The following is a 17121-nucleotide window of genomic DNA, read 5'->3' on the forward strand; positions in this document are numbered from 1 at the left end:
TGGAGACATCCTGAGTAATATTCTCCATAACATTTGCCTCTTTGATTCGGTTTCTCCTTGGCAATCTACAATCAGAAGTTTTGTGATCCATCTTGTCTCAATTAAAACACTTGCCTTGGAACTTTTTTGGCTTTTTAGAGATGCCTCCTTTCGGGCCCAGCTTGGCCTTTTTCCCTATCTTCTTAGAGTTAGAACTCTGACCATGCTCCATAACATTTGCTTTTGCCACTGTAGGAGTAAACCCTCTATTTTCAGAACTTCTGTTGTCTTCTTCAATCCAAAGTCTAACAATGAGTTTTTCAAGGTTCATCTCCTTTCGCTTGTGCTTAAGATAGTTCTTGAAATCTTTCCATACGGGAGGTAACTTCTCAATAATCGTAGCTACTTGGAAAGTTTCACTTAGCACCATCCCTTCCAAATGAATTTCATGTAAAATCAACTGGATCTCTTGCACTTGGATGATAACAGCTATTGAGTCCACTATTTTATAATCGAGGAATCATCCAACCACAAACTTTTTGGACCCAACATCCTTAGTTTTATATTTACGGTCTAAAGACTCCTATAATTCTTTGGTCGTTTTCTTCGAAGCGTACATACTGTGCAATGAATCTGTCCGAAAATTCATGACATAATTTCAGCACAAAAATTCAGAATGTTTCCAAGCATCAACAACATTGATAACTTGAACATCGTGCTCATTTTCTTTGAGCATAGGAGCATCCTCAGTCAAGAATCTCGCAAGATTCAGGGTGGTTAGATAAAAAAAATCTTTTGCTGCCACCTCTTGAAATGCATTCCAATGGTTTTTTTTGGTTTTTCCGTATGGTTCATAAGAACAAAGGCTGGTGTCACATGAGTTGGTGTGGGAGCTACAACTTGGTTCGACACATCATTAGGGTTTGATTCAGATGTCATTTTTTGAAAAATCCAAACCAAAAAATTATTGTGCGAATTTTTTGAATAGTAGTCAATAAATAATTCCCAGGAAACACTGGTGGGGTCACAAACAATTCCTCTTAAAATCCAGTCTCCTTAGACAGAATTTCTCTAAATTGTACTGTTCAAATTTCACCACTACACTTTTACTGCACAAGGATGACAACCTTTGGGAATATCAAAATCCAATGTTTTAAACAAAAAAAAAAAAAAAAAAAAAAAAAAAAAGGAACTACGGTTACTAATAAAATCAAATCTGTTTTAAGATTGTTATAAAATAATCAACTATTATATTAGTGATTGCCAATAATAAACCCATTGAATATAAAAACAATAGAATTAAATGTCAATAAAATAAAATGACAATACAATAAAATTAACAATACCAATAACGTGATCACGTGTAGAAAATCCTTCAAAATGACAAGAAGAGTCCGGAGAATGCAACCTTAGGATGAATGCTGAGGTTTGTGTAATACACAGTTTCCTTAAAACAGATTCGCCTCCCTCACTTGAGTGCATAAGATTTGAGTAGCGTCTGTTTCCTAGCATACAACGACAGATGAATAAGCAAGAGAAGCACCACTCTTCTATTCTAACAAATTAAATTAAACTCTAGCTTCAACAAATGAAAACCTTAAAAACTAGTAAGAAAATGAGAGATTAAATTTTTTTTTGGTGTGTTTGAAATGAGAGAAAAAACACATTTTTATACTATTCAAGGTTGGACAAAACATTGAATTCTACCATTTCCACTTTCTACTTTTCAATTCTTAAAACCTCCTTCATTAATCCATTAACATTTCATCTTTCAAATTCTCAACTTACACCACCACTTTTATTCTATTTATTTCATTCAATTTATTAAAATATTCCAATAGTTTATAATATCTCCACGCAAAGATATATATATATATATATATAAAACCAAAATTACAATTTCTAACACGTTGACCAATCAAAATTATAGGCTTCGTTTGGTTGGATTTTGGGAATACTACTTTTAGTATTCCCAAAAAAGTTAAACAGTAAAATACCCAAAAACTCACAATATTATTCAACTTTATTCAACATTTTTTAAACCCCCTAAATTTATTAATTCAATTAAATACCCCTAAATATTTTTAATGTTTTTGTTACGGCGACTCCGACCACCCTCCGGCGGTGGTGGCCGGCTGTCCATATTTGAGGGTGGATTAGGGGTGTTTTTGTTAACTTTTAATGTTTTATTATAAGGGGTGTTTTGTAAAAAAATAAACATAGGGGGTATTTTATGAGTTTGTAAATCCTACATCGTAATACCCGCCCAATTCAACTTTTTTTTAACTTTTTTCAAAAAACTTTTCCCAAAAACACAAAATTGTGAACCAAACGGAGCAATAATGTTTAACAGTTTAAGTAAAGATTCTCTCTACATGTAAATTAAGGACATGTCTCATGTATAATGTAAATTTTGTATACATAGACACCATTATATATAATTCATTGTTCTTAATTTTTCAATCTAATACTCATGATGCCTTCAATTAATTTCATCTCAACACCATCGGGTTGAAATTAATCAATAACTCTATCCTGGCGCCTATTACGACATTAAGGTTGTCCATTTCAATAATACCTTGACCAATGATTTTTTTTTTTTCTTTTAATTTGAAAAGCTGTCCATTTCAAGGTGGATGAAAATTCAGATGAAAAGGAAGCAAGCACGATTGTAAATAAATTAATTGATAGATATTGATTACAGGTTAGGGCAAAAGGGTCACGAGACAACTAAGAGCTTTTTCTTGATTAAATTAATAACACAACCAAGGATGAATAACATTTTCACCCACGCTATCATAAAAGAATATTCCCCCCTTGGTTTCAGAAACACCCGTATTACCTCCAAATTTCGAATTCAAGTGTTAAACTTAACCAATATAGAACGAAAAACCTAATATGATATTACAAATTGACAAGATTACCCTTTCATGATTAAGTTTTAAATGTCTAAATTCAACGAGGGATGGGGGGATTGTTCTTCCATAGATTGGGGGTCAAATGTTATGGCCACACACCTAAATTATTAAAATTTGATTTTGAAACTCAAGCTTCGCTGGCGCCCAAGCTATAGCTTCATATGTTTTGGTTGGCAGAAGGGCTCACATGTATGAAGTTTTCTTTTCTTTCCATCACTCAAATTAAAAAAGAAAAAAAAAAAAAAAAATTCAAGAAGATTCAAGCGATCAACCTACCTTAAAAAAAGATGATGATGGGTTTTGCTTTTCTTATCATCTTCACGATCCTCTCTTTTTTTCTCTGAACTTAACTAATTTGCAAACTTTTATTTCTTCTGTAAAGAAGAAGAAGAAGAAGAAGATGGAAGTGCCTATCAATATGAAGAGAAGAAACTTGCTTAGGTATTGTTCTTGGAGATAGTGGGTATGTTTTCTGTTTCTTTTTTTTTTTTTTGTTTTTTTTTTTTTTTGGTGTTATGTTTTTGGTTTGATGATGAACTTCTTGCTGCTTTTGCAAATTTGATTATCCTTTCAGGGTGGGAAAGACTTCATTGATGAATCAGTATCCTCTATTTATCATTATTGTTTTTTTTTTCCCCTAAATTCAAAAATCTCTGACCTCGCTTTGCAAACCCGAATCCGAAATGTGTATCCTGTCTATTGTCCTGTAGTAAACGTTTTGATTTCTTTTGGTTGGTTTTTGAAAGTTGAGTTTGAACTTGCTATAATATCTAGTTTGGTTGTGTTTTAGAGAGTATTGTTCATGTTTTAGTTTCCGGTTTCCTGGAACTTAATTAGAATGTAAGCAAAACTTATACTATTTTAAGTTTTCCATTTTATATTACAACCTGAACCCGTTGTAGCCCATTTCTTTTGTGTATACTATCTAAAAGAACTTATCTATTAATTTGTACTTTGGAATTCTGATACTACTTAATAGGAGTTCTTCTCTGATATATGGAGATATTATTTTCTTAAATCCGAACCACTATTTATTACTGTAAGTTAATCAGATTGAAATTTTGTATTTTAATGTTAACCGACAGTTAGTAAAACAATGGTCTTGAAAATTTTCAATCATTTGGATTATAGTGTTTGTTATTTATATATTTGTTTAATCACTGTCTTTCTTCTGTCACCCATTTGTTTTTATACATAAATATAACATTAATTTGAAAACCCAGAAAGCTTAATGCATAGTTGGTGACATTAAAAAACACAAATTAAGAAGTATTAATTGGCTGGTGGTGTTTTTCCAATTAATTAATGGCAAGAAGAAGAAGAAGAAGAAGATAAAGACAGAGATATATGGCATGTGATTGCCTGATTTGGCGATTGATATTAGGTTAAATTATTGAAAGATTATATATGGCACTAGCTTACAAGAAGTGCTTTTATTAAAGCACTTAAATAGATAAAATAGCTATACCTAAAAAGTTACTTTTGAAGAAACATTTAATATTTTGCAAAAAAAAAAGGGTCCTTTTGTGGATAAGATTGTAGTTGAGAATCACTCTCAAAAATATGTTTCATGTTGGGATCTCTTGTTGCTTTTTCTAAAGTAGAGTCTACAGATTTAAAGTAGATTGGAGTATTTAGTATTTACGGGTTAAAGTATAATATTTAACAAATGAGAGGGACCGAAGAAAATCAATTCTAGAAATTACATTTGAGGAGGTTAAAGTGTAAAGTTCACGCCAAATAGTTGTCAAAGAAAGTGAAGTTTATATTTTTTATGCAAAATTTGAAAATTCTGCTGGACCCTGGGTGGCCACCACCAAGTCTGTAGGGTCAACCACTGACAGATTAGGGTTTGGTTTTACCTAACCATGTAAATCTGATATTTTTTTAATGTACTTTAATTGGTTTATGTTTGTTTTTCTTACTAAATTGGGCATAGATGGCTTCGTTTATTCTTAACTAGTTATTTAGATATGTATACAATAAGTTCAGCCAACAATACAAAGCTACAATTGGTGCTGATTTTGTCACAAAGGAGCTACAAATTGATGACAAATTGGTCACTTTGCAAGTAAGTTTCATTGTTATGCAAATTAAACAAACTCTTAGTATTAACTATTAAGTTTCTTTTATGGTTCATATATATACGTGAAAATTCTTAGCTACGAACATCTAGGCCCGATTGGTTTATTATTTCATACCCTATTCCCAATCCTATTATCAAAATAACTGTTTGTTTCATTATTTAGGAAATACTATTATATTTTATTCAATTGCTTTTAGATCCATTAAGTTTATTAATTTAATTAAACATTCCCAGAAAAAAGTATAAAAATTAACAAAAACACCCCACCCACCCATAGTTGCTAGATTTTGGCAACCACCATCGGTGGTAGCCTGAATCTATTACAACGGCGTACAAACGACTGGAACTGGTCGGTAATTTGCCGATCTAGGTGTACAACCGACCGAAACTGGTCGGTAATTTGCCGATCTGGCCATCGCTGGTGGCCATATCTTTGGCTATCGCTGACGGCCATATCTGACCTTTTGCAACCATTGACGACCAGATCTGACCATTGGCCGTCGCTGACAGCCAGATCGACACACGACCGACCAGATCCGACCGGTCTGCATCATAACGTCAGATTCTGACTAGATTCCGGTGGTAGTGGTCGGAATCTGGCACTGTGGGTCGGTGGGTGTGGTGTTTTTGTTATTTTACAAAATTTTTATATATTGGGGTGTTTAGTTAAATTAGCAAACCTAGGGGGTTTTTTTGTTAATTTTTAAATTTTACCTCTCAATAATCGCCCTACTCAACTACTCAATACTATTTCCAAAATCCTATCCAAAATAACAAACCAAACGGACCCTTGATATTTTAAAATTCATACTTGTGTAAGAAATCTGAAAAAAGAAAAAAAATTTGGTCTTTTAAAACATTTATGCTAGTAAGATGATGGTTTGGATTTTAAAAGAATTAGGGTTTCGATTGTTTCGCTTTTGGGAATACTATTATTAGTATTCTTAAAAAAGTTAAACAGTAAAATGTCATTATTCCCAAAATATTATTTTATATTTTTTAATTTCTTTTACACTTCCTAAATTTGTTAATTTAACTAAACACCCCCAAATATTTTTTTTTAGAAATTGCAAAAACACTCCGGCCACCCTCCAGCGGTGGTGGCCGGTTGTCCGTATTTAATGGGTGGGTTGGGGGTATTTTTGTTAACTTTTAATATTTTATTATAGGAGTGTTTAGTAAATAAATAAACATAGGAGATATTTTTGTTAGTTTCCAAATCCTACATCGTAATACCCGCCCAATTTAACTTTTTCAAAAAATTATTCTAAAAACTATCAAATAATAAACCAAACGGAGCCTAGGACTTTCACAAAAGACAATTAATATATATGCATGTATTTATTAATTTTATCAACAGATTTGGGACACAGCAGGCCAGGAAAGGTTTCAAAGTCTAGGGGCTGCGTTTTATAGAGGGGCAGATTGCTGTGTTCTTGTTTATGATGTAAATGTTCTCAAATCCTTCGAATTGCTTCATAATTGGCGCGAAGAATTTCTCAAACAGGTTTCTTTATGTTTCTATTTCTTTACTTTTTTAGGATTATATTCAAAAAACTGTTTTTGCCAACATTTCAATCAAACACGTTTTCACAGGATCCCTCGTTTTGAAAATGAAAAACTATATTTAGATTCTACATCAAACTAACACTAAAGAATCTAAAAGACACCTTATAAAACTCTCTTTAATTATGCTAATCTCTAATAATTATATTTAGTACTCATTTTTTTTTATCTTACTAAATGTTTAAACAGTTGTTCTTTACTGTAGACGATTTCATTTTTATTTTAAATTTAGGTGTTTATTCCTGATGGCAAGAATACATTAAACACAATTTTTTTTTTTTTTTTCTGTTCCCTAACATGAGAGAATTGATTGAACTTTGATCTTTTAGTGTATTCTTATTATCAAGAATAGGCGTTCAAAAATAGTCGGAACATTCGCAGTTGAGAATTTTCGATATGTTTTACAAAATTAAGTTTTGATGTGCAATTTGTTACTATTGACCAGGCAGATCCAGCTGATCCTGAGTCATTTCCCTTTGTAATACTTGGAAACAAGATTGACATTGATGGAGGAAACAGCAGAGTGGTATGAAAATTGAAAATAAGTCCATTTTAATTTGCATCTCAAAAATAATGATATTAAATTTGTTCTTAATTTGTCACTCAAGCTATATAATTTATTTCTATAATTTTGTGAAGGTTCCTGAGAAAAAAGCCATTGAATGGTGTGCTTCAAAAGGAAACATGCCTTATTTTGAGACCTCAGCAAAAGAAGATTACAACATTGATGAAGCATTCCTTTGTGTTGCCAAAATTGGTCTTGCCAATGAAAACCAACAAGACATGTAAGTAATAATTTTTCAAATTTACTTTTACCACTCCTTTACTTGGTCTATCACGACTCGTTCGCTTGAGATTATTGATTTTTTAGTATTGTATGTTGAAAAATTCTAAGCGTCGATCTGACGAGTGTGGTAACAAAGTTAAGTGAATGTAGACCTATCATATTTTACATCATTAGTATATGAGAGTTGGGATTGGTTTATAAGCTTTAGTTTTCTCAACTACATAAACAAGTTTTGGGTGAACGACGATTCAAACCTAAACCAAATTTGTGAGCGGAAAGAGTGCTATCGTTTGGGCTTAGGCTGTTAGAAAATATGAGCTTGATATTTGACAAATGCAATAGTATATCAAAGTTGAGATTGTTTTATAAGCTTTGAGTTCCCTTTAACTAAGTAGACATGTTTTAGAATTCCAAGTTAGCACCCTCGAAGATTTTGACAAGAGTTACTCTTTGGAGAGTATAGTACGATGAAAGTTGTAAACTATGTCGGAGGGAGTTATTGTCAATCATTGACCTCTATTATAAAATTAGTTGGGGCCTAAGAGGCGATGATTTACCTTGTGACATATGTTAGCAGTGCGACTTCACTTATCTACAACTCGTTAACTTAGCCGATACAAAGCTATATGAATATGATAGTGTCCAATTTTCCTAATTTGCCAATTTGATCTATCATTTATCATTCATGGATATTAACAATACCTTTCCATCTAGCAACACCTTAGGATGAGATAGCATTTGCGTAAAACCCAAAAACGTATCCATGAGCATAATAAAAATACTGTCTGCTGTTTAGAAAGAGTAATATCTACTTGGTTGGACTCGAACAGCTATAATATCGACTATTTTTATTTTATTGGTTTTGTTTGAGACTGATTAAATAGCCTTTGTATTTGCAGATATTTCCAGGGCATTTCTGAAACTGTTTCTGAAGTTGAGCAAAGAGGAGGCTGTGCATGCTGAAGTACAAATTCCTTGCCTAATTAAATATTGAACCCATTTCTAATTTTCTTGTTTTTTAATTAATTCTTTCATTATATTAATTCCCCCTCCTATTATTATCATTATTATTAGTATTATTTTGGGAGGATTAATTAATTAATCTCTTGTATAGTACCATTTATAAAATACTTGCATTGGTACTTTTAATCATTTAATGTGTTTATTTTGTTTGAACAGATTACAACTTCGACAAACTTATAAAATTATATTTATTTTCTCTCTTTATAATATGTTAATGTTAGAATGTGAATTTCGTTTATCAATGTCGTTAGTATTAACTAGCATCCATAATTGTATAAAATAAATTTTAATTAAACTTTCTAGTGTGAAAAACGGTTATCTAATATTGTTAAACAGGGAAACCAAATTTTAAAAGAATACAAATGTTTGGATTTAAGAATTTTCATACTTATATACCCTATTCTGAAATCCAGACCGGCCTGACCAGTTTAGCTAGTTGGACCAAGACCCGAGGCCTTCTTTGGGTCGGGTTATCGCTTTCCACTATTTCAACCCAATTACAACGGTATATGTGAGTCACGACTCACGACTGGCAAACGAGGGACTACCAAGTACTGCGATTAGAGAGATTTTGTAGAGTGGAAATCGATGGTTCAGGTGGTGGTGTCGGATTGAATTTTGGTCGTTGGAATCAGTCATAATTTAGCCAAGAAAATTGGAACCCTAACTATTATAGGGGTTTATTTACTATATTTCAAATTTATAAGAACTGAGGTTATTTATTAGGGGTGTATTTGTTAGTTTTTAAACTTACTAGATCACAGATTAGATCGTTGATTTAACCGGTCAACCCGAGACTCAACCTCTTGGTTGGGTGACACCTCGGATCCGGTTTCAGAATACTACTTATATATACTTAAAAGTGATTATGAAATGACATGTTTGTATAATAGTCAATAGATGAGAGCTCAAATATATTTTTATGCCACTATAACGGATTGAAAGATAAACAATTATTAGATTATATTAATACCACTTAACGACATTTATAAAATAAAAATTTCAACTCATTTTTATTTGACGTGGAATTTTATTACCGAACCGATTTGAAACATTTGTATATCAATTTTTTTTAATTAAAATCCAAATTAAAAAAAAAATGTAAGTTTCATGAGGCAAAACTCATGTATAAATGTGATAGTTTAATATTTTTAACTAACATAATTTTTTTTATAATTTTTAAAAATAATTTAATTGAATTATTAATTAATTTGAAAAAAAACCCAACAGATTGAAGACAAATCAGCAACTCAAAGTATCTTCTATCAATGCAATTTTAGCCTCAAAAATACAAAAATAAAAAAAAAACAAAAAAAATATGAAACTCCTCAACCGTCCGATCTATCTCCACGAGTCAACCAAGCCTCGTTGAAAATTTTAACGGTCAGTGTCTTGCCATCTCAACCACCAACTTCCAGTTTTATTTTGCCAAAAATAAACTGTGAAACACATTGTTCATTTCCGTTCTCTCCAATGGCGTTCTCTACAGTGACTTCGCGTAGCCCCGCTCTTCTTCGCCTTCCCAACCACTCGCCGTCAGTCTCCGGACCTCAAGGCCCAGCTTCTCTCCGGTTCTCAAGACCGAATCTTGGCCGTCGATTATCAATTTCAGTTCGATCGTCATCGACTCCAGGTACGTATTCATTTTTTTTTGAAATTTCAAATATAATTTTATCGTTTTGATTTTATTTATAGAAAGATCAATCGGTCCTTTAATTTATTTATTGAAAACTAATGAGCCTCTTCCTTGAGTAATTTTATTTTTTCTTAATTTATGTTTGCAATATTGATTGCGTCATTAAACTGTAATTTGATTTTTTTTGCTTAATTAGGATCACTTTTAGCTAAGCAATTTTCTTTTCAGAAAATCAGTCGTTTAATTTTTTAATTAATAAATAATCGTCTATTTAAATAAGTAATTTTATTGTAATTATTTTTATTAATTTAATTAATTTTTATCATATTTTAGTAATTGGACGTATAATAAAGCAGCAAATTGCAATTATTTGACGCTTAATTAGGATTGCTTTGAATTAAGAAACTTTGTTTTGAGTAATTTTGTTAAAAAGAGAGAGTAATTTAGAATATTAGAGCTAATTTAGTATTTTATATTTATTTATTTTTGAAATATTATCGATAATCTGATTAGTTGTGTAATTTTAGCTGTAACTTGAAAATTTTTGAAGCTTGATGAGGATATTTTTTGTTAATTAAATTTACATTTTAATATGATTTTAATTTCGTAATGAGCCGATCTTATGTTTCAGTTGCGGTGCCTCCCGCGGAGGGGTTAAGTCCTGCGATTTCAGTGACGGAGAATGCGCTGAAGCATTTGAATAAAATGAGGTTTGAGCGTAGTGAGGATTTGTGCTTAAGAATTGGAGTTAAACAGGGAGGATGCTCGGGCATGTCATACACGATGGAGTTTGAGAGCAAGGCGAATGCGAGACCAGATGATTCAGTTATGGAATATGATGGTTTTGTGATTGGTAAGTAGTTTGATTCTTTGTTTCTGTTGTGTATTGAGTATAGTTGTTTTGGGGTTTGTGCTAGTTTTTGCTTGGTTGTGTGGGTGTGTTGTTCTATGACATGATGTATGTGTTAGTGGCACATTTCCTTTGAGTAGAGCTTGTATTTTGTGGAAGTAGCATTTAGGATTGTAGAGTGTTATGAAAATTTTTCAATTAAACAGCTATTTGAGGTTGTGGAGAGTTTGGTGGTGTAATTTAACTTTAAAGGTCGATACTATTTGAGGGTCATTGACATTTTTAAGTAAAAGAGAAATGAGATCTAGAAGAGTTAAGAAGTCCAAACTTTTGAGGTTTTCTCAGTGGAGATAAAACAACTTTTTAGAAAGCTGTAATCAAAATAAGAACAAGAAATAAAAATAACTTCTAAAATTTAAAAACTCGTTTGACAAAAAGATAAGCCATAGTGAATGGGCACTTAGGATATGAACTCTTCTCGATATCATAAGTACTATTATGCATATGTGAGTATGTGTTTATGTTTGCTTGTGCCTCCTTATCTTTCTCATTTGCTCTTGTGGACTTCTTTTGGAGACTTGTCTATTGAACTAATTAATGTGTCATCAATTTTAAATTTAGATATTTTCTTTAGAGAATGATATTGGGGATTATTAGGAATGTTTAGAATGGTACATATCTGAGATTGACATGTATTGGAAAATTTGAGTTATCCATATTTGAGAGGACAATCGTGGGGATAGTTAGGGAAAATTATAGTGGAACTGATTAGAGATAAAAATTTTGGTCTCTGATATGGGGGTTGCGTGGTTAGTAAAGCAGCACTGATCTTCCCCGTTCACGGCTTTTAAATTTGAAGTTAGAATAGAAGTTCACTGATTGTGTAACATCTGCTTCCCTTAACTTTGAAAGACAGAAATGAGTAGTGGTTAATTGATATTAGCAAGTCAGTGTTTTAACCGTGGCAAGTTAGGGGTTATAAACTGGTTTATATGTCACCCATTTCTTCAAATGGTTAACATAACTTGAACAATATAACATTATTAAATGAATAAGTGAATTTCGTTTATCAAATGACTCATCATAGCTTGTGTAATTTGTTAATGAACGGTTCTTATAAATCGAATGGTGTGACAATGCCATTTATTCCATTTGGTCCACTTAACATGTTTTTGCAAATTCAACTTGTTCACCTAGTTAAAGGAATTCAACCATTCTAATTCAATTACATATTCAACTCTTTTTTATTAAGAAAAAAAAAAAGTAAGTTAATGATCAGAAAAAGAATGTTTCTCGATCATTATAAAGATAAAAAAGATGTGTAACATTTCTGGCACTGTTGTTTTTATTTTCCTCTCTCTACTGTAATTGTATGACTTATTCATATGTCCCATCTTCAATGGTTGCAGTTTGTGATCCGAAAAGCCTCCTCTTTCTGTTTGGAATGCAATTGGATTACAGTGATGCTCTCATCGGTGGAGGCTTCTCTTTCAAGAACCCAAACGCCACGCAAACTTGCGGTTGTGGTAAATCCTTTGCAGCAGAGATGTGAAATTATATATACAAAAACAATTTAAATATTGAACAGATCACGAGTAGATTGTGTAAAAAAGAAACTCTTAAAATTATGTAGTATAATTACATGATTTTAATATTTCTGCTGCATTTCAAATTTCCATTGGGTTCTGCTAACTTCCGAACTCACTTTACATTATTGGCCGAGTTCCATTCTCGCATGATTTGATGAATAGGTTAGATGAGACCTTCTCGGCATGTTCATAAAAACAGGTTTATTAAATCTGTAAAAACTTAGTAGAACTCAGATCAAGAGAGGATCTTGAATCTTCTATTAGCCGTTATATATATATGAATGCTTTGATGTTATTTACTCTTTTCGTGGACGAGCGTACTAAGTTATTCCTAGGTCCAAGAAGTTCTTAACACATGCATTCATTTTGAAACTTACTAATCATGGTGGTGTTGATTATATAAATGAGAATGTGGATGCTCAAGTTTCTGCTTCCTCGATGAAATGTCTCGGTAGAAGACCACTTCTTAGAATCGAGGTTTATTCGTTTTTGAGAAAGTACGTAACTCAACAAATTTTTTTCTTATTTGGCCAATTACTAACGAATCAAGATAACTATTTGTTCCAGTTGAAATAGTCATTATCTATTCTTCATCCGTGCGATGGACTGATTGATTGAGATTGTTCGAGCAACTCATGTAATCATCGACCCTTTACCAATTTATTCTAAGTAGCTTTAACTAGATTAGAAGCAAATTGTTGACAAAGAAACTGAGCTACTTAAACAATGAAACTTGAAATTAAAGAGACAAAATCAAGCTTTAATTTTTAAAACACCATCTTCTTGTTCATTTGGTATGCTTCTTTATGTAGCACGCGCCGCAACTTCTTCTTCCTCCCCGGCTTTCATCTTGGGCGTTTGCTTTGATGGTTTCACTCCGGTGCTGCCTTCTGAGTCACGGTCTGCCACTGCACGTGGCTGTTTCTCGCCTTCATGATCACTAGACACAGAATCAGGTTGCCGGGAACAATTAACCCAAAATTTTAGATCCATTTTGAGACTAGTTTGCGGGCAACAATTACCCATATTTTTGAGATGTATTTTGATGTGTCTGTGTTTCTACATTACTGCTTCTTCCTGCCTTTATATAAAAATTAAATTCCTCAATGTGTCACAGTGGGAAAGCAATGCTTTAAACTCAATATTCTCCGAAAACGTCTTCCGAAAGTGTTTTCTTTTGGATTTCCAGCTCTCGTGTTGCATGTTAGTGTATATATTCTGCACAGTAAAGTTGTTCCAAGATTCTTCATTAGCCATTGATTTGAAGCAGAACCATTTATTATAAGTATATATATATATATGCCAAATGAGTGATCAATATCATAGAATAAGAATATAAACAAGAACGATTTCATCAAGTTCGAACCTGTAAATGAACAAAAATAGACATACGTCATAAACTCATTAGAACATTACGTAAGTTAAGATCATGAGAAAATCCGATTGAGTATATAATATATGCTGGATTAGCTTCCAGAGAGGACTTTCATAACCCTAGCTTCTTGATAACTGCTCAATTCTGAAGAAAGCTCTTTAGTTTTTGAACTCTGTTTTAGAAACCTTCGTTGATATTCATTTCAAAAACCGCTCTAGCAATTTATTTAAAACCTCTCTTCATGAGGTTATCGGAAAAAAATGTATTCGACGAATTAATTAATAATCTTATCACATCAACCATCTACCTTATGACTCGTAAGAACTTTCAACACTTAAAATATAAGTATATATAGGTCGATATTTTATTAGATGGATAAACAGATGATGTGATACAATCGTTGCACTCGCGACTTTCTTGTGTATATTGTATATCAAACTGTATATATAATAGTTCAAATCATAAATCCATCAACCCATTTCAATTGTTTTTCTTTTGCACAAAGTTTCTGTGCTTCGCTTATTCATTAACAGAGTAAAGATAAGAGCGATTTTTCTCTTTATATTATCCAGAAAATATGCCATTAAGCAGCATACTTTAACATAAAGATCCTGAGAGGAATAAAGCAGAAGAGTACTTTTCCCATTAACTTTGAAGTTTATGCTATAACTAAGTATAAAGTTACATTAAATAATATGCTCCTTAACTCCTTTAGCCTCTGTTCTGAGTTCAAAACTGGAGTCTCCACCGAACCCTGTTCATTTCATTCCATTCCATTCTCAAGCAGGAATTTTAATTTTCTTTGACAATGGAAACTTTTGCAGGATCTAACCTTGTTCTAAGCTTCTAGCATTGATTTAATTTTCGATTTTCTTCGCCGTTTCACTACTCCTGCTTATCATCTTGGATGTAACATCCCATATCCACTTCCTCCGGTGGGGTTTTGAGACTTACGTTCTTATCTGTTGTCCTACCCATTTCCTATGGTAGCACTCGGATGAAATTCTTGGTTCGAACCAAGGGGCCGGGGATGTGCTCTGAGCCTCACCATGGAAGGTGATTAAGAGACAAATTCAAACCCCACCATAGGAAGTAGGTATGATAGTACATAGGAACATAACACTAAAGTCTCACAGGAAGAAGTTTTTGGAGATTAAACTAAGCTTATTTAGTTTAGGGTTTGTCTAGTTTTGTTGGCCTTGTTAAAGTAATACTTATCATAGTTTGTGATAAACTCCTATATCTGAGAAGAAAATAATGTGAGTTTTTCTTCTTTCACTCTTGTTAGCTTGATTTATTTTGGCATATATTAATAATTTCTAACAGAAATACATATGAGATGTTACATTGGAGATCTAGCTGCTAACAATTATTCATTTTCTCCAAGGCTTGCATTGCCTTTTCCTTTCCTTTCACTTGCCTGTTCAACATTGCTGCTTCTAACACCATTTCTTTCACTCTTTTCTTCCTTCAAAACACCATCTTCTTGTTCACCTGGAATCCTGACCACGTTCGCCGATTCACAAGGCGTGGTAAGCTTTTCGTTCCCGGCTTCAATCTTTGTCGCGGGCGTCGAATTTCCATTAAAGCATCCAGGACAAATCTTCTGACAAAACCTTCTAAACCAATTTGGCTCAGAATGTTTTGTTTCAGGATCACTTCCCGAAACTTGGCCTGCAATATCACCAGTTGACTGTTGTTGGACTCCACAACGCAGGCAACAAGAAGCCATATTTTGAGATAATGCTGTGCTTCTGGATAATTTGGTTCTGATCTTATATAAGAATTTGATAAATTACCCTCATGTATCACGTTCAAAAAACTAGTGCTTAAGGAATGTTGTAAAGAAACGTGTATATATATATTTTCAAAATCGCTAGCTCTAGAATTCTATATATTAGTGCATTCTGAACTGTAAAGTTGTGCCAAAATTCTTCCTCATCAATTGTTTAAATTTCTTGCATGATATTATATGTTCTCACATTTTTTAGACTGATTGAGATAGACTAAACTAATCAGAGAACTATATTAAAGAATATATGCCGATGAGCGATCAATTTTTCATCATAGAATAAGAACATAAACCAACTATTTTTCTTTCAAATTACATTAAAAGTTTTTAGAAATTGAATTATAATCAGTTCTTTGAAATCATTTCAGAAACTTCTCTGGGATTGTATATTAATATTCTCTTGCAGGAAGGTTATTCACAGTTTTCAAACCCCTATATGCAAAAATTAAACACCGACTGTCACATCCTACATCGCTAGTGAGTAGAGCCTAAGTTCATTGTCATAAGTACAAAAACTAATCCGTGCAAGTCTAAGCTCAAAGCAAACAATATTTGGTTAGACATGGGATGTGCCATCCAAAGCAGCATTACTTGCCTGGACACGGGATATAACAATAGGTAGTAGAGCGGGTTCTTCATCTGATGGTGCAGTGTGTTTTGCACATCACTAGTGAATGTAGTTTGGAGACGCTTGTGTGAAGCTAAAAAACAAATTCATACGGGCTTGAACTTGCTAGCAACTGGAGCCTATAAATGCTTACGTGAAGTCCAAAAGCAAATCTCGTTAGTGTTTATGACTAGAATTATTATATAGATGGCTAAGCAAATAACATCATGGTAAAATGTCTAACTATAGTTGTGATAGAAACCCACTCCCAAATTAATATGAATTGGCTGGACAGTGGGCTTTTGATAGGAATTGCGTTGATCATTATGTCTTTTGTGAGTTTAGATAGAACTTTCATTGGAAAACCAGCTTACCATGGGAGGGTGTATAAGCCATTTATAACCCACATGCCCACCATTTTTCCTTCTAATGTGGATCCTAACAATTTGTAATATCCCACGTTTCTTAGAAAAGAGAGGTGAAGGCTTGTTAAATCGCCCGTGAGCTCTTAGGCTATGAAGATGCATTTTTGGTTGCAAAGCCCAAAGGCAAAACCATGATAGACTATATGTCCAAAATGTAAGTATATATAGATTCAAATTTTATTAGATGGATAAACAAATAACGTGATACAATTGTTGCACTCACGACTTTCTTGTATATATTGTATATCAAACTATATATAGTAATTCAAATCATAAATCCATCAACCCATTTCAATTGTTTTTGTTTTGCACAAAGTTTCTGTTCTTCGCTTATATATGTATGAACAGAGTAAAGATAAGTGCGGTTTTTCTCTTTATATTATTCAGAAAATGTGCCATTAAGCAGCATACTTTAACATAAATATCCTGAAAGGAATAAAGCAGAAGTGTACTTTTCCCATTAACTTTGAAGTTTATGCTATAACTAA

At 32.7% G+C, this 17121-nt stretch overlaps 2 protein-coding genes across 2 annotated transcripts; both read left to right on the forward strand.

Annotated features, from left to right (window-relative positions):
• Positions 1-3344: 3344 nt before the first annotated feature.
• LOC116121177 (ras-related protein Rab7-like) lies at positions 3345-8447 on the forward strand. The gene is made up of 7 exons (XM_031407126.1): positions 3345-3360; positions 3472-3498; positions 4869-4968; positions 6344-6490; positions 6995-7075; positions 7189-7334; positions 8236-8447. The coding sequence occupies exons 2-7, from the start codon at positions 3491-3493 to the stop codon at positions 8297-8299; spliced, it is 546 nt and encodes a 181-aa protein (XP_031262986.1). The 5' UTR covers positions 3345-3360; positions 3472-3490; the 3' UTR covers positions 8300-8447.
• A 1385-nt stretch (positions 8448-9832) lies between these two features.
• LOC116121178 (iron-sulfur assembly protein IscA, chloroplastic) lies at positions 9833-12554 on the forward strand. Its single transcript, XM_031407127.1, has 3 exons — positions 9833-9992; positions 10627-10848; positions 12255-12554. The coding sequence occupies exons 1-3, from the start codon at positions 9833-9835 to the stop codon at positions 12395-12397; spliced, it is 525 nt and encodes a 174-aa protein (XP_031262987.1). The 3' UTR covers positions 12398-12554.
• The last annotated feature ends 4567 nt before the right edge of the window (positions 12555-17121 follow it).

The sequence above is a fragment of the Pistacia vera genome, unplaced genomic scaffold (assembly GCF_008641045.1).
Source record: "Pistacia vera cultivar Batoury unplaced genomic scaffold, PisVer_v2 Contig97, whole genome shotgun sequence".
NCBI classification, from domain to species: Eukaryota; Viridiplantae; Streptophyta; class Magnoliopsida; order Sapindales; family Anacardiaceae; genus Pistacia; species Pistacia vera.

Coding starts and splice junctions, on each gene's coding strand:
- LOC116121177 (XM_031407126.1), top strand. Junction 4,969..6,343: donor ACAAATTGGTCACTTTGCAA/GTAAGTTTCATT, acceptor TTTTATCAACAG/ATTTGGGACACAGCAGGCCA. Junction 7,335..8,235: donor AATGAAAACCAACAAGACAT/GTAAGTAATAAT, acceptor TTGTATTTGCAG/ATATTTCCAGGGCATTTCTG.
- LOC116121178 (XM_031407127.1), top strand. CDS start 9,833: ATGGCGTTCTCTACAGTGACTTCGCGTAGCCCCGCTCTTCTTCGCCTT. Junction 9,993..10,626: donor TCGATCGTCATCGACTCCAG/GTACGTATTCAT, acceptor CTTATGTTTCAG/TTGCGGTGCCTCCCGCGGAG. Junction 10,849..12,254: donor ATATGATGGTTTTGTGATTG/GTAAGTAGTTTG, acceptor CAATGGTTGCAG/TTTGTGATCCGAAAAGCCTC.